This window comes from Ctenocephalides felis, unplaced genomic scaffold (assembly GCF_003426905.1).
Source record: "Ctenocephalides felis isolate EL2017-DRISC unplaced genomic scaffold, ASM342690v1 CF-g0.4_SCAFFOLD_00845, whole genome shotgun sequence".
Lineage (NCBI taxonomy): Eukaryota > Metazoa > Arthropoda > Insecta > Siphonaptera > Pulicidae > Ctenocephalides > Ctenocephalides felis.
The window spans coordinates 53,648,505-53,671,646 of record NW_020536999.1 but is presented as its reverse complement, the minus strand read 5'-3'; the positions used below and the strand labels follow the sequence as shown (position 1 = coordinate 53,671,646).

At 29.3% G+C, this 23,142-nt stretch overlaps 10 protein-coding genes across 12 annotated transcripts; 5 read left to right on the top strand and 5 right to left on the bottom strand.

Annotated features, from left to right (window-relative positions):
* Positions 1–31: 31 nt before the first annotated feature.
* LOC113376235 (gastrulation defective protein 1 homolog) lies at positions 32–2,162 on the bottom strand. The gene has a single exon (XM_026616148.1). It carries the CDS (start codon positions 2,071–2,073, stop codon positions 151–153), a length of 1,923 nt encoding a protein of 640 aa, XP_026471933.1. The 5' UTR covers positions 2,074–2,162; the 3' UTR covers positions 32–150.
* A 119-nt stretch (positions 2,163–2,281) lies between these two features.
* Positions 2,282–4,141, top strand: LOC113377401 (F-actin-capping protein subunit alpha-like). The gene is made up of 4 exons (XM_026617716.1): positions 2,282–2,874; positions 3,011–3,144; positions 3,213–3,416; positions 3,509–4,141. Exons 1-4 carry the CDS (start codon positions 2,625–2,627, stop codon positions 3,788–3,790), a joined length of 870 nt encoding a protein of 289 aa, XP_026473501.1. The 5' UTR covers positions 2,282–2,624; the 3' UTR covers positions 3,791–4,141.
* A 459-nt stretch (positions 4,142–4,600) lies between these two features.
* Positions 4,601–4,927, bottom strand: LOC113363825 (UPF0729 protein CG18508). The gene has a single exon (XM_026606305.1). It carries the CDS (start codon positions 4,843–4,845, stop codon positions 4,618–4,620), a length of 228 nt encoding a protein of 75 aa, XP_026462090.1. The 5' UTR covers positions 4,846–4,927; the 3' UTR covers positions 4,601–4,617.
* Positions 4,928–5,058: 131 nt separating this feature from the next.
* LOC113385454 lies at positions 5,059–7,008 on the top strand. The gene is made up of 6 exons (XM_026623307.1): positions 5,059–5,181; positions 5,408–5,537; positions 5,835–6,014; positions 6,142–6,276; positions 6,352–6,489; positions 6,908–7,008. The coding sequence occupies exons 2-6, from the start codon at positions 5,417–5,419 to the stop codon at positions 7,006–7,008; spliced, it is 675 nt and encodes a 224-aa protein (XP_026479092.1). The 5' UTR covers positions 5,059–5,181; positions 5,408–5,416.
* A 45-nt stretch (positions 7,009–7,053) lies between these two features.
* Positions 7,054–7,643, bottom strand: LOC113363686 (mitochondrial inner membrane protease subunit 1-like). 2 transcript variants are annotated; one of them, XM_026606162.1, is made up of 2 exons: positions 7,516–7,643; positions 7,054–7,452 (listed from the first exon to the last, which is right to left on the bottom strand). In XM_026606162.1, exons 1-2 carry the CDS (start codon positions 7,621–7,623, stop codon positions 7,090–7,092), a joined length of 471 nt encoding a protein of 156 aa, XP_026461947.1. In that variant the 5' UTR covers positions 7,624–7,643; the 3' UTR covers positions 7,054–7,089. The 2 variants fall into 2 exon arrangements, with proteins under 2 accessions (XP_026461947.1, XP_026461948.1); XM_026606163.1 differs by having other exon boundaries at positions 7,054–7,447; positions 7,516–7,616.
* A 1,299-nt stretch (positions 7,644–8,942) lies between these two features.
* On the bottom strand, positions 8,943–10,336 carry LOC113377046 (THO complex subunit 4-like). 2 transcript variants are annotated; one of them, XM_026617225.1, is made up of 4 exons: positions 9,889–10,336; positions 9,568–9,790; positions 9,255–9,449; positions 8,943–9,148 (listed from the first exon to the last, which is right to left on the bottom strand). In XM_026617225.1, exons 1-4 carry the CDS (start codon positions 10,099–10,101, stop codon positions 9,036–9,038), a joined length of 744 nt encoding a protein of 247 aa, XP_026473010.1. In that variant the 5' UTR covers positions 10,102–10,336; the 3' UTR covers positions 8,943–9,035. The 2 variants fall into 2 exon arrangements, with proteins under 2 accessions (XP_026473010.1, XP_026473001.1); XM_026617216.1 differs by having other exon boundaries at positions 9,225–9,449; positions 9,889–10,328.
* A 278-nt stretch (positions 10,337–10,614) lies between these two features.
* On the top strand, positions 10,615–12,298 carry LOC113391183 (polycomb protein eed-A-like). The gene has a single exon (XM_026627137.1). The coding sequence runs from the start codon at positions 10,786–10,788 to the stop codon at positions 12,049–12,051; it is 1,266 nt and encodes a 421-aa protein (XP_026482922.1). The 5' UTR covers positions 10,615–10,785; the 3' UTR covers positions 12,052–12,298.
* A 386-nt stretch (positions 12,299–12,684) lies between these two features.
* Positions 12,685–14,540, top strand: LOC113363180 (docking protein 1-like). The gene is made up of 2 exons (XM_026605660.1): positions 12,685–12,849; positions 12,917–14,540. The coding sequence occupies exons 1-2, from the start codon at positions 12,772–12,774 to the stop codon at positions 14,447–14,449; spliced, it is 1,611 nt and encodes a 536-aa protein (XP_026461445.1). The 5' UTR covers positions 12,685–12,771; the 3' UTR covers positions 14,450–14,540.
* A 471-nt stretch (positions 14,541–15,011) lies between these two features.
* On the bottom strand, positions 15,012–16,052 carry LOC113372762 (NADH-quinone oxidoreductase subunit B 2-like). Its single transcript, XM_026613108.1, has 3 exons — positions 15,947–16,052; positions 15,541–15,845; positions 15,012–15,444 (listed from the first exon to the last, which is right to left on the bottom strand). Exons 2-3 carry the CDS (start codon positions 15,843–15,845, stop codon positions 15,117–15,119), a joined length of 633 nt encoding a protein of 210 aa, XP_026468893.1. The 5' UTR covers positions 15,947–16,052; the 3' UTR covers positions 15,012–15,116.
* A 1,231-nt stretch (positions 16,053–17,283) lies between these two features.
* On the top strand, positions 17,284–20,264 carry LOC113363611 (F-box/LRR-repeat protein 4-like). The gene is made up of 11 exons (XM_026606102.1): positions 17,284–17,487; positions 17,552–17,645; positions 17,961–18,156; positions 18,242–18,384; positions 18,448–18,605; positions 18,816–18,991; positions 19,109–19,183; positions 19,315–19,424; positions 19,541–19,702; positions 19,776–19,941; positions 20,074–20,264. The coding sequence occupies exons 1-11, from the start codon at positions 17,284–17,286 to the stop codon at positions 20,147–20,149; spliced, it is 1,560 nt and encodes a 519-aa protein (XP_026461887.1). The 3' UTR covers positions 20,150–20,264.
* Positions 20,265–23,142: the final 2,878 nt, after the last annotated feature.

Below are 23,142 nucleotides of genomic sequence, written 5' to 3'. Positions count from 1 at the left end.
ATCATTCAGATAAAATGTAGTATGTCGTTTCATAGGGCTTTATACTGAATAAGCTGAAAATATATCATAAACAATGATGGATTTTATTATTTTAAAATGTATTATTATAACTTTATTATATTTTAATAGCTCTATTTGAAATGACATTTCTCAATCCGGTTTAGACTTTTTTTGTGGTGGTTCTTCTGTTTGATCTAATTTTCCATCTTTATCACTGCTAAATATTGGTTTAGGTTGAGTTTTGCTATAAGCTGGAGCTATCCAATATGGATTTTCTTCAGCTTCTTTTGCATACTTAAGAATTGCTTCTCTTGGATCTTGATCATCATCAACTCGTTTGCTTAAACCCAAATTACGAATAACATAAGAACTAAGAGTGCTTCCAGAAGAAGCAACTCTGCCGCCTTGACCAGAAGTAATTGGCAGGTCTGGACGTCTGGATTTAACTGGATCCAATCTGTCTTTTTCCATTTTCTTTTTTGTGGTTTTAGATCTTTCTTGCCTAAACATAGGTAAAGCGTGAGGTGTTATCACTTGAACTTCACTAATGCTCTCGACATTCTTTTGTTTCCTATGCATTTTAACAATGCATAATTTAGCACCTCTCATACTCATATTATTATCAAAGTAGCACTTTACCAACCCGTTGCCACATCCTACAAATATTTGATTAAGTTTTGGATGCCATAATGTCTTTATTACATGAGAAGTAGTAACAGGAACTTCTGTCACAGTTTCAAATGTGTGTGTATTATAAACCATCAATCGGGCCTCATTTTTTCCTTTGTTCAACGACTCCCCAGTAATCAGCATTGAATCATCAGGGCTGAACATACAATCTGTTGTATCATATCTAGAGTATAGATTATCAGCAACATGTACAGGTTTTTTAAAAAATCTTATATCCCATAATTTCATTGTATCGTCACAACTCCTAGTAGCAAAATAAGATCCTAAATATGAAAAACTTAAAGAGGAAATTTCATTATTCTTCATATGTGCATCTCTTAAAAGAAAGGCTGTATTTACAAAGTTTTTTCTATGATCCCAAATTTGTATTGAACCATCGTAACATCCACATGCAATTAGATTTCCATCACGATTGTAAGAGCATGTTGTTGGATTTGCTTTTAAACCTCCTTGGGTTCTTGCCTTCATAATATTTTTATGTTGTTTTGGATTCTTCAGGTTCCATAGTCGGCAAGTACCATCTTGAGAGCAAGTTAAAAACTCCTCTTTTACAGAAGGATGCCAAGAACCACAATTCAAGGAAGCTGTGTGGCCTTTTGTTCTCGATTGATCTGCAATATATTGATCACCTTTTATGCATTCAACTTTTTCAAAACCATCTCTATCAAGAACTTTAGCTTGCGATGTTCCTGATATTACAAGTATAAGATCACCAGTACTTGAATATTCTAAACATCTTATAGGATACGTTTCACAAGGCTGCAATGTGCGGAAAGACTTCATAGAGTTATCCATACCAGCAAAATCCCAAAAAGATACATTATAATCAATTGAGCCAGATGCTAGCCGAGCTCCTGAAGGATCAGCAGCAATTGCAACAACAGCTTTTGTGCCATGATTCATATTCACCTCATGGGATAAAGGTATACGGTTTATTAAAAGTTTTTCATTAGAATCATCTTCATCTGAGTCACTTAAATCATCATAACTGTCTTCACTTTTATCGGATTCCACAGTTTTATCAGCATTTTCAGATGTTAAATTGGAAGGTAAGGGACCTACAATATCACTCTCTTCTTCAGAATCATCTTTAGTATTATCTTTAATTATATCTTTAGTTTTATCTCTAACAGTTTGATGAATTTGCTTCACCATTTCTTCTACATCAAAAGTTTTTGCTTTGCGGCCAAACCCGGTAATTCCCATAGTTTCTTTAACTTTTTGCGTTTCAGGATCCTGTGGAATACTTTCAGTTTCAACGGAATTAGTGCTGGTGCCCCCAAATTTTCCAAAGCCATTCTGTATAACAATATCATTTCGGTTTTCAGATCCCCTCATAAAATTTGATCCAATTTTCCCAAATGCTATTTTTTTTCGTTGCATTGTTATATATTATATGCCACTTTTATTGCTAAATATATACAAATATAAGAAAATTGTTTATTTTCAAGTTAATCAAACATCTTTTATGACAGTTCTGCTGCAGTGTTAAGCAGGTTCACCAATATGATAATGTCTATGTCAGCGTTCGGCAACATATCTGCATTTTATAAAAGAAATGTTTTGAGCACATTTTGGCTTAAATTATGTATCAATTTTGATAATACTATACTTTTCATGTTTTATTTTGTTAAAATAATATACCCTAATAAATCTAAATATGTTAAAAATGTAATGAAATTTTGTTACATCATATTTTGCAGCATATTTCGGGTTGGCGACTGCTGATATATATTTTAACTCATAATTTGTGAGAAAAGATAAGTCAGATTTCGTTATCTTATTTATTTTCATATTACATTATAAATAAATACAAGCCATTGAAACCATAATTGTATATCTTATCATTAACGTAGTCAACATATTCACATATGAATCATCGATGAGCCGTCTCTCCAATCGCTTCAGTTCTCTTTAAACCCAACCTATTAACAATGGCGGCGGATGGTGACGAATTAATAAGTGACCAAGAAAAAGTTAGGATAGTATCAGATTTTATACTCCACGCTCCACCTGGAGAGTTTAATGAAGTTTTTAACGACGTTAGGGAATTATTGAATAATGATAATCTACTCAAAGAGGGTGCCTCTGGGGCCTTTGCTCAGTACAATAAGGATCAGATGACACCCGTCCGAATTGACAACTCAGACCATCAGGTGTTAATAACAGAATATAATGATCTTGGTAAGATTTTAATTAATTTAAAACATATAGCCTTTTGAAAGTTTTTTGAATGTACATAATGAAATTTTAAATAATTGTGTCATTCAAAATACTAGTTTTAAAAGCTATAATTGATGACATTTTTATATATGTCTAGGTAATGGTCGATTTTATGATGCCCGTTCCAAACAATCTTTCAAGTATGATCATCTTCGAAAAGAAGCATCTGATTTGCAAAATCATGAACCAGAATCATCATGTGAAGCTCTTCGTTCAGCTTTGGATCTTGAGGTAAACAAATGCAAAATAACTCACATTAATAAAAATATATTTATTTAGTGTATGTAATTCTTTCTTAGGTGACAGCATATTGTGCAAGCCACTATAAACATGGTGTTAGTTCTGTGTTTGGCAAAGTTAGTCAAGGAGTTACTGCAATAACTGCTTGCATGGAAGATCATCAATTTCAACCCAATAACTATTGGAACGGCCGATGGAGATCTCAGTGGATTTTAAATATTAATCCTTCAGGTGGTAGTGCCGAACTACGAGGAATACTTAAGGTTATTATAATTTGTGCCTCATTTATTGTAGTTTTTGACATTAATTTTTGATAATTATTTTACTAAATATAATTAATTACTAAATTTTACAGGTGCAAGTTCATTATTATGAAGATGGAAATGTTCAGTTAGTGAGCTCTAAAGAAATAAAAGAAGCAGTTGTAATATCTTCTGATACTAATACTGCACGTGAAGTGATTAGAATTATTGAAGAGTCTGAGCATTGCTATCAGAAAGCAATTTCTGAAAATTATCAAACTATGTCTGACACAACATTCAAAGCCTTGCGAAGACAACTTCCAGTGACAAGAACAAAAATTGATTGGAATAAAATGATTTCTTACAGTATTGGAAAAGAATTAAGAAGCCAATGATATCCAGATATTGTTAAATACCCAAATGTAATCTGAGGTGCTTTTTTGCATTTTATTTTTTAATTGTAGCACTTCTTACTAAAAAAAACAATTATGGTAACAAACTGCACAATTTATTGCATTAAAATTAAATTGATACATTCAATCCAAAATGATGTGTTCAATTAAAAGATTAGATACTTGATGGAGACTTTCAAATGACAAATTTTTGAAATTAGTTTTATTACAGATATTTATAAAAAAATCACTTTATTACCTGTTAGATAATGTTTAAAGTAGATTGTGAAAGTGTCTAATGTTGCTATAAAATTAAAATGTACTATAATAATTTCTAATATTTAAATCATAGACTGTGCAAATATCTTCATGCGATGATTAAAGAACAACTTACACTATTTACAATATTTTAATCATATATTCAACATGTTGATTATGAATTTTCATGGTTTTTGGTTTAATAATGACCAGATATTCCAAAGTAAACCATTGTATGTGAAATTTTACTTGCGCATACTCTATGTTGTTTGTAAATAAAAATCAATGATTAATAAACAGGATTATTTATTTTTATTTTAATATTCTATACATTGCAGCATAGTTAAAATTAATGATTTAGGTCGATTCAGTGCACAAACAGCCTTATTTGTTATTATAAATTATAATATAATAAGCATATCACTGTAATAAGATACACTATAAATAGAAACATCTAAACTTAAATTAATGCATTGTATGCAAACAATTTTATATATATATATATATATATATATATATATATATATAAACCAATCACTAAAATCTATAATGCATCGAGGTATTCACAGTTATTATTCATTCTTTTTGTTATTTTCTTCAGTTATATTTTCAACAGGTTTCTTTGGATTAAACTTGCAAACTCCTCCAGCACAGGTGAAAGGAAATTCAGGTGTTTTGTTTTTGGAATCGTCATCATTTTTCGCCCAAGGATTCCATACAAATTTTAAAAATAGTGGCTGTACAAATAATCTCCACAGAAAAAGGAGAACAGGGATAAAAATACAAGGTACACACACCATTATTGAAAATATTTAATGTTTGAAAAAATTTCGCCTTAATGTATAATTAAAAAATTGATTAACTGTATATTTGGCAATTCATATTTTCTGATTGACATTTTAAATGTCAATCGTGTCGCTGGGTGTCACTTTGATGGGTGCCACTGGGTGTCAATTTGATGTCACCAACCGCAAAATACTTAAAGATCTGTCAAACTAATTTTTAGATTACCGATGAATACAAATATTTCAACTGATAAAATGATTAAAAAGACATGTTGATGGATTTGTTTCATTATTATTGCTAGTTTTATTTTTTAATGTCATTATTCGTGTTTAGGAAATAAACCAATATATGTAAGTACCATAACTACCTATTCTCAATTAGTAATACAGATATACTTGTTTATCTATAATAATCTTAAACAATATAATAATCATATATAGAATAAAATTATTATTATATATACATATATATATATATATATATATATATATAATATTTCACATACATTATTCTTCTATATTGTTTCAATATGTCGCTTTTTATGTGTATATAATAATTCATTTATCTGTATTTTAGGATTTAAAAATGGAGCTTTTGGAAAATGGGTTTGATAATTCGGATCACATAGCACGTCTTTTGTTTGAACCTCCAGTAAGACCAATTTCTAGTTTCAGCATAATATCTATTTCATCGAATGAGGAAAATGGTACTTTTTTTATAATGCACTAGCAAGTAGATACTCTTGTGTTAAATAAAATATTTACTTTTATATAATTAATTATTGTTATTTCAGTTGATTATTCAATGTTATTAAGTTAACTTAAATAAGTATTAATTATTTATTTTAGATAACAATATTGACGCTTTTGGATTTAAAAAAACTGCATAGTTTTTAGGGTCTAAATCAGCTTTTGAACACTAAAAGAATTTTTAATTATAATTGTAACATAGTGTAAAATGTAATGTTATATATATATTTGATTTTAATAAGATATAATTGCAGATCCAAAATGTTTGAGTTCAAATTTAGTTAAGAAGAAAAAAAAGCAAAAAAAGAAAACTAAAGCTCAATCTTCTGAGGAAGCAAAAGAATCTAATATCACCAAAAATCAAACCAATAAGAAGAAACATAAAAGTTCTAAAAAAGAACGAAAAAGAAATAAAAGTGTTGCAAATTCACAAAGTAAGCACATAATATATAGAATGACACATTCTTTAAGATTGAAATGAAATACTTATATGTTTATATTTTGAATATTTATTATGGTGTTATGTTTATATGTTTATTTTGAATATTTATTACTTTTCAGACTTAATATGTAATACTATAAAGGCAGATCCTGAAGACTCTGAAGAAATTTGTCAAAATAAAAAGGAACAGCAAGATTGTAATACTACCGATGTGTTGCAAGCGACACCAGAGGAGAAATATATTGTTTCAATAGGTATTTTGAAGTACTTGTATTTATTACAGGATTTTATGAACCTTTTACAAATATGAAGTTTTCGAATCATTTCAGATAAAATAACCAATATATTAAGTTCAATCAGCTACTTGAAGAAAGATAAAATTAAGTATGTTGAATTTGGATCATTTCCGCAATTATTGAGTGTACTAATACCTAATAGTTTTGATTACTGTTGGTCTGAAACTGCAGGTTTATTTTCTTTCAGAGATAGTTCAAAATATTATGGAAGTATTATTTTTGATGAAGATTAGTCTAAAATTTTTATCATCGATAACTAAAGTTATACATTTTAAGTTAATTATATAATATATACGTAATAATTATATAATAATATGCACATTATTGTATTGCGCAACTATTAAACTTATTGTTGAAACTTTTTACATATTTATACATTTTTTACTAATATATATATATATATACCATTTGAACAGCTTTATTGAAAAATGGAAATAAGCTAACAACAAAATTTTAATAAATTTCTTCTTCAAAAATTTCTTGTCCGTATATCTTCATTTTTTTTTGTGTTAAGTTAATAGAATGGATTTTTTTAATATTAATGTAATTATTACTTCAAACTATTTACTAGAAATATTTCATTTTATAGATATAACAAATATTTATTCATTAAGGGCAATTGTGTTCAATAGACAAGTTTGCCAGTCTGTGCAATTTAGAAATAAGATATTCAATGATGACATACTATAAAATCATATAAATATCATCTATTTGCTTCAAACAATGTCACTTAATCATAAACTTTCTATTAAAAGATAGACTATCAACAAATTAAGGTTTTAAATATTTGATGTCCTGAAATGGCCATATTCGAAAAACAGCACGGCTTCTAATTAATCCTAAAGGAACAGGTCCATATTTTCTTGAATCTGAAGAGTTTTTATAGTTATCTCCTTCTAACCAAACGTGACCACGAGGTATAATTTCATTATTTTCAGATCCTACGTATGCAGGATGATAAATGACATCACCAGGCAACCCAATTATTCTTTTGCAAATGTATTGCTTAGGGTTTGATGGAGATTTTGCAATAACAATGTCCCCCTTTTTCAACAAATTCATTTTCGGACTAATGTGTTCAGTGAACAATATATTGTTTGATAATAATGTTGGTTCCATTGAAGGTCCGCTGCACTTAATAAGCATGAGTAAAACAATATTGAAAAGGTATGATATTTGCTGTTTTCATATACTTACAATAACAAAATCTCCGACATATTCACAAATGCAATGTGTTATACAACCGTATTGAATAGTGTACCCCAAAACTGTGGCAATTTTACTAATATATTTCTTCATTTTCATATTCAACTATTTTGTAATTTTAACAATTGATTAATAATTTGAATGTGTTATTTAATAATTTATAATTTAAAACAATTTTTAACTATAAATATCATGTTATTGTCCGTCGAAACTATACAAAAAGTAACAAAAAATCACTGAAAAAACTTTAAGGTTAATTATGTAGAAATGTCAATTGAATTACTGGGTTCGTTCCATCCGAGCAAATCTGACAGTCCGAAACTGTTTCAAACTAGACCAAACTCTTCTGATTTTTTTATGGCAGTTGGCAATGGTTTGGTTTGGATACATCCAACGCGTTCGAACCCGGAGCTCACTCGATAATAATAATAATTATTATTTTAATACATAAATATATATATATATATATATATGTGTGTATATATTAGACATATTCTAATAAAATATTACTTAATTATCAATGAATTTGCTTTTTAATATTTTCTAGTTATATATCGTTATGTCGCTTTGATCTAATATTCTACAATATTTGGACTCCTGTAAATTCATTAAATTTTTAATGTTCTATTTGAGATTAAATAACATTATATTTTAATCGTATTAAATTGCGGAGTTTTCGTTTGTGCCGAATACAAACACAAAATGATAGTTTCAAACTCATCGGACTGCTTGATGGAACGCATTACTGACAGTCCGCAACAGTTTGAATCCGAAATTTTGGATGGAACAGAAAAAAGTGTTCTGCGCATGCGCGGACAGTTCCGGACTGTCAGATTGGTCGGATGGAACGAATTACTGTCAAAATAGTTCCTATTAAAATCTTCATTTGTGTAAAAAAAAATTAAAAGCATTGGCTAACGCGGAGATGCCTAATAGCTCTCAGTACTGCAACCAACAATTAACATAATAAAGCAAAAGGCACTTTTAAATATAGATGCTGTAAAGATCTCACATAAGTGAAAAATAAATGATAGGTCACATCTATTTTTCAATATTATATTATGATCACACGTAAATACAAAATAAGAACTATATTTTATTTATTAATTATTTTTTAACAATTTTTTTATATGCTAAATCTTATGAATTTCATTAATATCATGCATAATGCATGATATTTTCAATTAATCTATTCAGTGTATAAATTATATATTTTATAATTGTTTTGTTTGCTAATTCTCACACTTAAACTAAAACAAGAACATCCACAAATTAAAAATTAAGGATAGTAATGAAAACTTACTCTAACAAATTAAGCATTGACTCAATTATTTAAATATATAAAAATGCTTATAATATACTGCACATTTAAGATAATATATGCAGTAAGTCAAAATGAATGTAAATATGAAGCTAAATTTCAATATATGTTCTTTAATGTCAACACAATCAAATGTCATAAGATTATTTTAAATGTATGTTATCTATGTACAGTCAATTATGCACTCAATTTACTTTATTTCTTTCACATATGCATCTAACTCAGCATCCAGTTGTTCAGCAGTTGGTGCATTTCCTCTAGAATTATTTCGCCCTCCACCTCTCCCACTAGCTGCTCCGCGACCTGCAAACAGGTAAATAATTAATGATAACCAATATATACACATAATTAAACAAATATATTCATACAAATATTATACCTCTTCTGAAATTATTCCTCGTGTTTGCGCTTCTATTTCCTCTATTTTCAAACCCTCGTTTATTATCACTTCGATCAGAGAATCCCATTCGTGGTCGGGTAGAAGATGGTATTTCAGAGGTAGTAAGCTGTATATTCATGGCCCTTCCATCTAATGGCACACCATTATACTGTTTCATTGCTTTTACTGCATCAGTGCGGCGTTCAAAAACAACATCAGCAGAACCTATAATAAAGAGTATTTCAATAAAGCAAACATTCAAGCATCTTTGAGGCAGTGTTTATTATATAAATTATAGAAGGTAAAATATTTATGAATACTAATCAAAATACTAGAAACTAACCTAAAGATCGCCCTGATCTATCATAGTGTACAGAAGCACTTTTCAAAGGTCCAAATTCTGCGAATAGTTCTTGTATATCAGATTCAGACACACCAAAATCTAGATTTGACACCATTAATTTTGTGGGCCCTACACTTGCTGCACCATCAGATCGTCGCATCACAGTTTTTTTTCCACCGAACCCATCGAACATATCATGTTTCCATGCACTGTTCACATCACCCTGAGAACGAACAGTTTTTACATGTGGACACAAGACTACACTACTAAATAAATATGCGTTCAAGATCACACATTTCTCTGACAATTGATAACACTTACTTTTGAAAATGGTAAATTTTGTGGTCTCGCAATACCGCCGCGGTTTCTGCCCCTTTGAACTCCCCGACTGTTTCTATTAGAGCCTCGAAAACTGTTACTGCGTTGCGGATTTGATCTCCTTGCACCACCGCCTCCGCCACTACCACGGCCTCTTTTTGATGCTTTCGACTTCTTTATAATCTCGTCTAAACTCATTTCAATTTTATCCACCATTTTAACAAATTTGATAATACAATTTGAACAAACAAATGCGTTCAACTAATGAGGGTTTCTTTATTACAAAATAAAACCCAAAAGAATAAAATACGTTCACAAACAAAAGTGACAAACGCTTCTGTTTCCAATTCCCAAAACTTCCAAACAAAATGGAGTCATGTGGACCGAAATTCAATCTCCAAAGAAGCACGGAGCGAAGTGACTGCTAACCTTAAATTTTTATCCGGCAGCGGCCAACGGCCAAAACGTTGAACTAAAAGTAACACAAAGAAACAGTACAAAACGATTGTTGGTATGTTGGTATTGCAAAATTTAACAAGTTTCCATGTTTAAATTAATAAACTTGACAGCTAATACTTCATTTTATAGTGGCAAATTTTAAATTAATAATATGGACGGTGTTAGATGCTTCTTTGATCTATTAAATGTTTAAAAATAATAAAAAGTTCATACAATATACGGCTGATTGTAGAAGCTCACTACATCTAATGGCACGTTTTTAATATTAGCATCTCTTTATATATTTTGATTCATCTCTTCGCTGATTATTTGATGCACCTTTCTAAACCGGTAAAATCTTCAAACAATAAATATTTTGTTTATTTTTGTACTACCTGCCACTGATGTGTCAAGTTGCATTTACGTCTTTATGTTAGAATAGTGTTATAATTTATTTATATCATGAAAAACAACATGAATACTGCTGAAGTATCAAATGCTGAACTATCTGGTGATGAAGCTGAGGGCTCATCAAGTGATTGTAGCACCACTAATACTGACAATACGTCTCGCAGCGTTACTCCTACAAGCAGGATCCGAAAAGGGCGCAAACGTCGTAAAAAGTTAAATAAGAGCATGACAAAACCTTTATATAAATTTGCCTATTGTTTAAAAGAAGACCATGGTCAACCTCTATTCGGAGCGCAATTTAATCATCATCTTAAGAATGGACAACCTCTAATATTTGCTGCTGTAGGCAGCAATCGTGTATCAGTTTACGAATGCACTGAGGAGGGAACCATTAAATTGCTTCAGTGTTATGCAGATCCAGATTTAGATGAGAATTATTACACATGTGCATGGTCTTTTGAAACTTCTTCTGGAAACGCTTTATTAGCTGTTGCTGGTTCTCGGGGTGTTATAAGAATCTTTAGCACTACTAGTATGACTTGTGTTAAAAATTATATTGGTCATGGTCACGCAATAAATGAGTTGAAGTTTCATCCTCGTGATCCTAATTTATTATTATCTGCAAGCAAAGATCATGCACTTAGATTGTGGAATATACAAACTGATGTTTGTATTGCTATATTTGGAGGTGTCGAAGGACATAGGGATGAAGTTCTTAGTGCTGATTTCAATACTAAAGGAGATAAAATTATGTCTTGTGGGATGGATCATTCCTTAAAATTGTGGAAATTAGATAAACCTGCAATGAATGAAGCAATTAAACAAAGCTATCATTTTAATAGTCAACGTAGCACAAAACCATTTGATACAATGAAAGAGGATTTTCCAGACTTTTCAACTAGAGACATCCATAGAAATTATGTAGATTGTGTTCGATGGATGGGTGATTTTATCTTGTCAAAATCATGTGAAAATAGCATTGTTTGTTGGAAACCTGGCAGACTAGAAAGTAATGACCTAAAATTTGGTGAAACATCAGTTACAATTCTTCATCGTTTTGACTTTAAAGATTGTGAAATCTGGTTTGTTAGATTTGCACTAGATTTCTGGTTAAAAGTAATGGCTCTTGGAAATCAATCTGGTCGCACCTTTGTATGGGAACTTGATGCAACTGATCCAAATGCAGTTCGTTGTTCTACTCTTAGTCACCCTAGAAGTAATTCGGCCATAAGACAAACCTCATTTTCTCGAGATGGAAATATTCTTATTTGTGTATGTGATGATGGAACCATTTGGCGATGGGACAAACAGATTTAAAACAAAAGGATGATAAAATATTACTGATAAACTTCTTCTACACCCTTCATGAAATTTCAGTATAAAGTGCTTATACTAGTGGGAACTGATAGATAAGTTCTTACTTCTATTTTTGTTTCATGCATGTAACTTATCTGGAATACAAAGGCCATACTAAAGATTTGAATGTGTATTATTTTGTACTCAAAACTTTGTACTTACCATGATCATTCAAACATAAATATCTCACATCATAATATTATTATGGTCCAAGTAAATATTAGTATAAGGTGATTAGTATAAGGTTACTTTTATATAATAAACGTTTTTGTTATAATAAACTTTTTCTTAAACAACTTTCGTTTTATTAATATTAACATATGAAAATATTTATCTTATATGGATATATTTTGAATGTAGAACGCGAAAAAAATGTACCGTAATAACTGATTGTATTGTTCGAAATTGTTAATATTTAATGAATTTGCGTGAAGTTTGATCATTTCAAATTCAAAACTTTCGTGTACTGAATTTACGCGATGCCAACATAAAGAACTTTGGATGACAGAGACTTGTTGCTGTTTGTGATGACATTCTGTAGTTTATTTGACAGTTCATAAGCAATTCCTTGTATTGCATTCTCCTTATGGATTGTAATAACAAAAACGTGTATTTCAAGAAATGTTTTCAAATTTCTTAGTAATTAGTGTTTTATATTGTGGACATAAATAATGCAACAACATGGAAGTAGAAAAGCCTGTCATGAAAGGATACCTGTTATTTCCTCCACAAGGAATAGTGTTCAACCTTACGAAAAAGGTATTCTTTTGCAATTTATTTGAACTATTGATAAATATTATCTTTGTAAATGTATGTTATATTCTAGAAAATATGGACTCAGAAATACTGCATGCTATTTAAATCTAGTAGTCATGGAATTGAAAGATTAGAAATATTTGATTCTATTGAAGATGTTAATAATACTACACCAAGAATCATCACTTTGGAGAATTGTGTAAAGATAACAAAAACTGCGCCATTATACTTTGCCATTATTACTAAAACTATAGTTCATCATATAGGTGTTACATTGGAAGATTTGCTCTCACCTTGGGTATCTGCCTTTCAGTCTGTTGCATTTAAAGAGGACATTTTAAAAAATATTTGCATAGAGGAAGATAATGAGCTGTATTGCACTTTATTTGAAGATGTTTTTACTGTAAAACTCATCCCTTCTGAAGCATCAGAGAGATGTGGCTTTGAATCTACTTTATATATGCTGTACTTAACAGGAAACGCAATTCAACTCTGTGATATTAAAAATGGTGCATTGATAGCTACATGGCCATATATGTATATTCGTCGATATGGTTATCGTGGTGGAAAGTTTACATTTGAAGCTGGTAGGAAGTGTTTTACTGGTGAAGGTACTTTTCATTTGGAGCATTCAAATCAACAAGAAATATTTCGCAGCCTGTCAACAAAAATGAAATCAATGAAGAAGCTCATGAGTCAGGAATGCATAGTTAGTTTAGATTGTGCTGATAGTCAATTTCATGCTGCTATGAATATGGAAGCTAGATCAAGAAGTCCCTTTCCACCATCTATTAATTATTCAACTGATATGGAAAGCCCTAGTAATTTTAAAATTAAGACCTTTTCAGAACCTGCTGATGCTAATTTAACTTCCCATAAAATGTTGTCATCAGTTAATACAGCATCAGTGCAACCACAAAAGCCACCTCGTAAGTTTATTTTTCCTAATGTTACAGATAAATCTGATAGAGAGGTATTATCAAGACATAATCCTAAAGAAGATAAAGAGAGCACTGTTAAAAATGTAGTTTCTCCTATTGCTGATAGCAATAAAGGTTCTAAGTATGACAAAATAATGTACAGGAAAAATGCATGGAAAACATTAGGCTTAGATGAAGTTAATCACACTGAAACATTTAATTCATCTCAACAGGAACTATTGTTATCTTTTAAAAAGAGATCTAAATCATATGATAATTTGAATATCAGCTCTGAATTATCTTCAAACATTCTTACACAATTGTCTGATAATAAGGATTCAGATAACAGTTATGACAGATTGCAGTATTTTGGATCAAATAACAAACTTAATAGATCATTTGGTTACAAATCAATAAATAATTTGAAAATAAAGCCTCCGGATTCATTTGTTAAAGTGAAGGATAATGGTGAATTACTAGAAAATATACAACCAGCAAGGTTAGCAGATGATAGTCACCAAGGTTATGGAGTAATTAGGAAATCGCCTAAAGCTGCACCACAAGTGCCAGTGCCTCAAAAACCAATTATTCCCCAGAAACCTATTCTTAATGTAAGTGATGTAAGTCATATTCAATTTAATGGCACACAATATGCATTAGTAAGTAAGGCAAAACAAGTGTAACTATTTCTATAAAGTATTTTTATATATTTTATATTGCCATATATCATTTGTTTGCAATGAAATTGCAAATAATATACCCTCAAATCTAAAAAGGACCATTTTATGAAAATTGTTGATACATTATATGATAAAATTTTATTAGTGATATATTAAGTAAAATTGTTCTATATGAAATTTTTGTCATATTATCAATTATTTATTAATTTAATTTTGCTTTTCAACTAAAAATGCATGATTAACTAATGGAGCAGCATAAATATGATTGCACGTGACTTATGAAAATGCAACTGAAATCTTTAACATTTCTCTTTACATTGTTAAAGATTTTTATTGAAGTTAATTATATTTTAAGGATATGTTTAACAAACTATGACAAATATTCTTACATGAATAATGAGTTACATGAATATTCAAATATTTATAGTGTTTGAAGTTTGAGATAATTTATCATTGTTTCAATATAGCTTTATATTACCAAACAACTAATAAAATTTGTATACATTTTTAAAATGTGTTTTTATTTATTAAATTCTGCTATAGGATTATGAACATATTATTTTCAATAATTAGTGAAGAAAAAATAAAATTTGTTTACATTACTGTAAACATATTTCTACACTTTTGATATAGCATATTTTTTATAATTAATATTCTCCTTTTCAATAATTTATTTTCTATACCACATTTGCAGGGTTTTCATTCGTTTAACTTTCTTTTGAAGCTGTAAACAACCATATAACAAAGCTTCTGCAGTTGGAGGACATCCTGGTACATATATGTCAACTGGTACTATTCTATCACAACCCCTGACTACAGAATATGAATAATGGTAATAACCTCCTCCATTAGCACAACTACCCATAGAGATTACCCAACGTGGTTCAGGCATTTGATCATAAACTTTTCGAAGCGCTGGAGCCATTTTATTTGTAAGTGTTCCAGCAACAATCATAACATCAGCTTGACGAGGTGATGCACGAAACACTATACCATACCTGCAACAACAATAACATTTATAAATTCATATTTTAGGCATGTGATTAATAGTATTCATAGTAAACCAAACATTCTTATGTTAAAAATCACAATACCTGTCCATATCATATCGTGGTGCAGCCATATGCATCATCTCTACAGCGCAGCATGCCAAACCAAACGTCATTGGCCACAGAGAACTTTTGCGCCCCCAATTTAAAACATCATCAAGTCTAGCTAGAGTATATTCTCCCCATGATTTAGTATTTTGGAAAGGTGAATAGGGTTGTTTGGGGGCATCTGTTTTGCCATCTTCGTACACAGGTAAAGTTGTTTGTTTTCTTGACACTAAAGCAAAGCTACCCCTCAACAAATTGGTATCCAATTTTATTGGATTGTTGATCAAAGCAGAACGCAACATCTAAAAAATACGCATGTAACACAATTATTCACAGAATATTGTATAATTTGTATTTCCATTACGAATGTGCAAAATTATACTTCGATATATTGCAAAATTACCTTGAATCAAACCTAAATTAAAACATTATTTCACTAAATTACGCGTTTTTCACATTTACATAATAGTCGACAAGACCGTTGTCAAATAGTTGGAAGAATCCAGCGCCAATTCGGGCTTTTACTAAACTAAAGAAGAATTAATGCGGGGCACATAACAAACATTTTGTAGTTTTTTCATATTGGAACCAGTTAGAAGATTTTGAAAAGTATTTGAATTATAACAGACAATTTTGGATCATAAAGAGTTGAATTTAGAGCGGTTTGAATCATTAAAAAATGTCTTAAAAATATTTTGCTTTGTAATTTCCTTAAATTTTCTATAAATTATCCATTAATTATATCTTCACGATTTGAAGGTTGCTGAACATTTTGGCATACCTTAAAAAATTGATGTGTGTGTGTATATGTATGGATAAAATTTTTCGTCTTCGATTTGAATGGTTAAAAAATATTTGATTCTTATTGATAGGGAGATGTGCTGATTAGTTTTTGTCAAAGGCAGGTCCAGTTGTTTCGGAAATACCGAGCAAAGATTGCAGAAAATAGAAATCGTGTTTTGAGAGAACAAAACAACCGATTTGGACAATCCAAAAAATATTCAATTCATAATGATAGAGAAAAGTGGTGATTAGATTTTGGCAAAGGCAGGTCTAGCCGTTTTGGAGATACGGATCTAAATATGGTACGGGAAATTCCAGCAATTTGCCTTAAAGCACGATGCCACACACCACCAGTTATTTAACAAATTTATTAATTTTTTTTTATATTATAGAACATGATGCAATTTTAGTACGGGCTAATGGACAAAAATTGTATATTCATTGAAAATTTAAAGAACTGATTTATGTATTCTAAAAATTAGCGTAGAAAATATTTTATAATGTTGGTTTACAATTAATATTTTATAATATTGGTTCGAGTATATATCTTCAAATTTTTAACAGATCTATGAAATCAAAATATTTAATATAAAATTATGCGAGCTTTTAAATATATAACATTGGAATTTATTTTGTTAATAATTTTGAATTTGTTAGTTTTGAATAATGAATTTATCTATACGTATTTTTGTTTAGAAACTAGACAATAATGAATATATTATTCATATAGTACTAGACAAATTATTATATTGTCTAGGCATATACTTTTCTTTTATCTATGTGTCTAGGGTACCAGAGGTCTGTCTAAAAAATTATTTTGACAATTTGACATATGGCATGAAGCCCACAAAACAAGGCTTTGAATATGTCATGATTTTGACATATTGAAAAATTAATTATTGTCGCAAACCGAAAAATTATATAAACATGATAATAAATGATATATAATTCACTAAAATGGATGATATTAGCGATTCAGAAGGCTCTTTATATGATAATTCAGAGGAAAATTCATATATAATAGAGCAATTCGTACTAGCAGTAACTGATTTTAGCTCACAGTATGGCAGTGATATTAGTGTTTCATATACTGCTTATAACATTTGTGGTAAACCTTCCAAATTTCCAGATTATGGAGATTTTTCACAATCGTTTGTGATGGTAAAACTAAAGAATTCAAATATTTATATTTAATTAATGAATTTGTAAGTAAATTTTATTTTAGAGAACTTATGGCAAGTGGTGGAATTTAGCACCATCTCGTCTAGAACCTTTTATGCCCCAAAATGAAGGAAACATAGTTAGTGAAGATTTTATAGGTGCATTCTATTAATAGATCAGTAAAGGTTTTATATATCTTTATGTAATAAGAATTCTTCTAATGATTCAATATATTTTGGTTGTTAATTAATTGTTAGTATGATGAAATACTCAATAGTTCATCATAGTGTTAAAGTATTATCAAATACTAATTTATTGTCACGCTATATGGTTATTGATTACTGTAACATTGCTATTAACCAAAAATCCAAATATTTAAAATATATTTTATTTTTTAGCATCGCATTTTAATACTTTGAAATAAATATGATTTAGTTAATTGCTCAATGTTTTATATAACAAAAATTCTGCAGAAATATTATATGAGACATCAGTGTATCCAATATGTGTAAGTTTATTTGAAATTTATAACCCTGGGGCTTTGGTCAGGATTTGGGCATCTCAGCCAGAAGGATGTTGGTCATTATTATGGGAAGGAAAACCTGAAATTATTGGACATAAACCTCGCATGTTTACCCCACCAATTCAAACAACGAAATACCCCACAAAGTAAACATGTGATGATATTTGAGATTATTACAAACTGATGTCCAATTCAAAAAGTATAATTATAGGTTTTTTTGTGTTATTTTAGATTATTACGTTTAGAATTTAACCAAAGCCATTTGGAATATTATACAGAACTTGATGCAGTTCTTCTGACTGGTTCTAAATTGCCACTGAATTCACAAAATGTTGATGTCAAAGAAGAGAAAAGTATATCCACAATTGGGAATGGTAATAAAAAAATAGTTTATACTGTAAATAGTCTATTCGTACTCTTATTTTGATAATTTTTAGGTCAACTGGTGTCAGCAATTTGTAAAATGTCTCTTCATGAAAATCTGATAGAAGATGAAGATAAAATACATGAATTACAAAAGGTAGTTAATGATTATAAATCAAGCTTGAAATCTAAAGAAAAGAAAAGGAATTTAGGAATGATATCCTGTTTACCAGTAAGTATGAATCATGTTGTTTGTAATAAAAGAATAAATATGATGCTTTTCAGATTTGTAATGGAATATGGCAGTCTGTATTTTTACTATGTTTTAATTTCTCACAAAATAAGTTGTTTGAATAGTAATATTTATATAAATATCAATATTTTATGTAAAGATTAATGTAAACACATACATTTCATATCAAAACAAAACCTTGTTTTTCAGGATGAGACCATTTTGAAAATACTTGGCTATTTGGATTTAATATCTCTATTTCGATGCTCCCAAACAAGTTCTTACTTATATCTTCTTTGCACTGATCCAATGTTGTATACCGTGTTAGGTTTGAAACCCTATTGGCACTATCTGAATGTTGAAGCTCTGCAAACATTGTCCGTCAGGTGATTACTATAATTTGTTTATTAGCCTTAGATTTTTTGTCCTTAATATTTGTTTTTATTTCATTATACTCGAATGAATAACAAAACTCATATAGGATTGTGGTACTTTGTTTTCAGAAGTAAATTATTGCAGAAATTAGATTTATCCTGGTGTGGTTCTTATGGTAGTTTTAAGGAGGAGCATTTTACCAAGTAGGTAATAGTAATACATGGTAATAAATTTTATATCAATTTGCATAACATATCAATTAGGAGCATGTTTAATTTACAAAAAAAGAAACTAATTTTATAGCACTTTAAAAAACTAAATTATGAATTTTCAGATTCTTGAAGAATTGTGGTCGCTATTTGATAGATTTGCGGCTGAACACTTGCAAATTTGTAAGTAATGACACTTGCTTGAGTATCTCTCAATACTGCTCTAATATAAAAGGTAATGAATCATAGATTATTCTATCATCTTGGATTTTCTTGATAGTTCAAGATTGCTTAAAAGAAACTTATATAATTATCAGTTTTTAAAGCATAAAATAATACTTTTTATTACAGAAATTTGTCTACGTAACTGTGCCAATATAAATTCAGTAGGTTTTCAAAAATTGGCAAAGCTTAGAAATTTAGAACGTCTAGACTTGTATCGTACTAATATTGAAACTCTTCAACTTTTAGAGATTCTCAAACACAATAAAAATCTTAAACATCTTAATCTAGGTGAGACTTCTTTTTCACTATTTTTATTATTAGATATGTTAATAGCACTGAAATGGTTATAATATATTTTAAGGCTCTTGTGCTCATGTATCAAATTTAGATGAAATTATGAGGCAATTATCTATAACTAATCAAAGTTTAATTTCCTTGGATTTATGGAAAGGATATTCAATAACATCTGTTGGAGTACGATTTTTATCAAGAATTTCTTCTTTAGAAGAAATTGATCTAAGTTGGTGGTAACAAGTTATATTATTATCATTGTTTGTAGCATGTTATATGATTTCTTGCTCACTTTTTTCAATTATTTGCTATCATGAATATTAAATATAGATTTTATTTTGTAAAATTTTTCAATTGTTATTGTATAGCATGGGAATTGGTGAACCGGGAGATAGTCTGCATTGCTTAGCAAAAGGATGCCCCAAACTTAAAAATTGTTTTTAGTGGCTTTGAGAGGTATTACTGACTGGGACTTGCAGTTTTTTCCATCTTTATGCCCGAATCTTCAGCAAATTGATTTAATGGGAATTAGAGGAATAAATGCTGAGATATGTCTTTCGTAAGTACTTATTTTGAATTATTGCCTACACCTAAAAACATATAAATATATTTACTGGCACAGCTTTTTAATATTGTTTTATAACATATATCTATATTACCGACAATCTAATATATTGTGGTAAAAACATATATTTTTACTTGAAAATATAATTAAAAAATATGTCTTCAATTTAATTCAGATTTCTCAATAATTGCTATGATCTTCAACTATTAGATGTAAGTTTCTGTGATCAGATTAAAGATTCACAGGTAAGATGCTAACAAGCACTTTATTCATTATATTCTAATAAAATTCGTTTGGATAGAAATAGAACTTGGTTTTCAGGTAGCTGTTTGGCGTCAGCTTTACCAATCAGTTAGTATAAAACGTAGTTTTCAATCCAGTGGATCTAATAAACAGCTGGTGATGTTGATTTCATATGTGGAAATACTATTGTGATTATATATTATAATTTATTAATTGTATATAATTCATTTTATGATTAAAATATTTTACACTTATTAAATATTTTTACATTATCCTGATGCATGGTAATATTGTCCAAAGGTACGCGATTTCCGAATTTTCTGCATATAAAATCACACATATATATATATATATATATATATATATATATACATGTACATATATAATCTTTAACCTCCATGGTAAATAAAAAGGATTTTTTAATCTTTGAGAAAGTGTGGATACCATCTATATATATATATATATTATATATAATATATATATATATATATATATAAAAATGGTTCCGACGCCACTGTATATTATATATATAATATTATAATATATATTATATATTCTATAGTGATAATCCAAAGCGATCAAATTTACAAACATGAAAAAATATTATGTCCACATCTTATTATAATGATAAAATCTATATCATAGCGAAGTCTTCAACTATAAATATATATTAAATTCTGTTTTGGTTTTTAAATTGAATGTTAAACATATTTTTATTATCTGCAAGTACACGATTTTAGTATTAGTTTCATTATATTCAATTTGATTAGTTGTTTAACCTAATGTTCCGATTACGATTAGGAAAAAACGATTTTTCAAAAATTTTGTGATCTAACTGGAGTTGTTGTCTGTTGTGTAAATTCAGTTCGAGTAACATTTGATTATGAAATTCATGTTTGATGTTCTCGATTATCCAACATATTTTGCAAGTAATTCATTCTCTGACTATGATCCATTACATTGAGTACTTCAACATTTGTGCATCTTGGAATTCTTGGCTTGGATTCTAATGGCAATTTAGATGGTGTAGGAGTTATTTCTTTGACGTCAGATGATCGTTTCAAATGCTGTTTCGAATGGTTTGACCGATATGATTTTCTATCTGTAAAAAATAATCTGTAAAGCTGTTAAATTATGATCGAACTGTTACTATTTTGCTGTTTTTTTTTATCAATATGTGTTTGAGAAGAAATTCATTATAAGGCGGGAAAAGTTTATACAAACCCAACTCATGGACCATTTCATCCGCGCCGCCGGTTATCCGTTCTTGAACCGGGACAAACGTTTGCTGCTTATTATATTCTTCTATTGGATATTTGGTTGTGATTTATGGTCGGACAAAAATACACATTTACTAAAAAGATATAAAATAATTAAATTTTCTGAATAGATTATACATATTTGAATGCAATACACCTTATTATCAGCCAACAGACCGGCGTATAATAATCAGGGCTGTACCTGTCCCTGCACGCAAGCAACCGAATTGAAAACCGACCAAATTAAAGGACTGCCGATTTCTTTTTATATTTAGGTTTAAATGAGGCGAAATAGCCTTAAAACATGAACTACAACTATTTTTTATTAAATATCAATTACATGATTAGCCAAAGGTTTAAAACCAAATTTTGAATAATTATTCACGAGCTTTAAAGCCATACAACGCGCAAACATTAAATATGCGTCTAAAGTTTCTTTTCAGTTATATATACAGGGAACATACAATTTTTCAGTGATAAATCATTAAGGTGGCAAAATTTAAAACAGTTATTTCATCTCTGGTTAGCCGTTGCGAAAATTTTTCATACTTGTTTGAAGATTGTTTTTGGTTTCGATAAAAATTTATTGATATGGATCATGAGGAAATAATTCAAAGATGAAAAAAAATGAAAATATAATTTTTAATGAATATTTTATTATTTATTGTTACACTTATATATGTGCAGATCACGATTGATAGGTGATCGATGAAATTCATTTTTCGCTTTCAATCTCTACTTGTATTTTTTAAACAACATCTTACTCCTAATACAATAGGTACTAGAAATATTAGTAAAAGTTTTAAGCTCGTGGCAACATTTAGGAAAGAAAGTTTTCCAATTGTATTGTTTAAAACAATTTTCTTAAAGGCAGGTTAAGAAAAGCGGTTTCGGATATAGTAAAAAAAGTAACAAAAATGCCATTTGGCGGTCAAAAATGGTCATTAGACATATGCACTTATGTGCCAATAATAATAATTTTATAATGATAATTTTATAATTATCAAATATTTTATAGAGATTTTCCGTTAGACGGCGACGCGGCGCTTACGCGCATCTATATTTCGTCTCTATGTAGTTAAAGCAGTACGATTGCTTTGAAAAAAGTTCAGAACTTTTAAAATATTTTTAAAACGTTTGAAATATTTCAAAATAAAGAATTTTTTTTTCAGTCTTTTCCAAAAAAATATTTTTTTTTCAAAAATTGATATTGTTTCTCAAAACTCTAATTTTTTCAAAATAATTTTTTTAAAAATGTTAATCTTTTTTAAAAAAATAGTTTGGTACAGGAAGTTCCAGCAATTTGCCTTAAGGCACAAAGCCATGCGCCCACTAGTTTTTTCATGTAGGTGAAAGTAAAGTTACTTTGT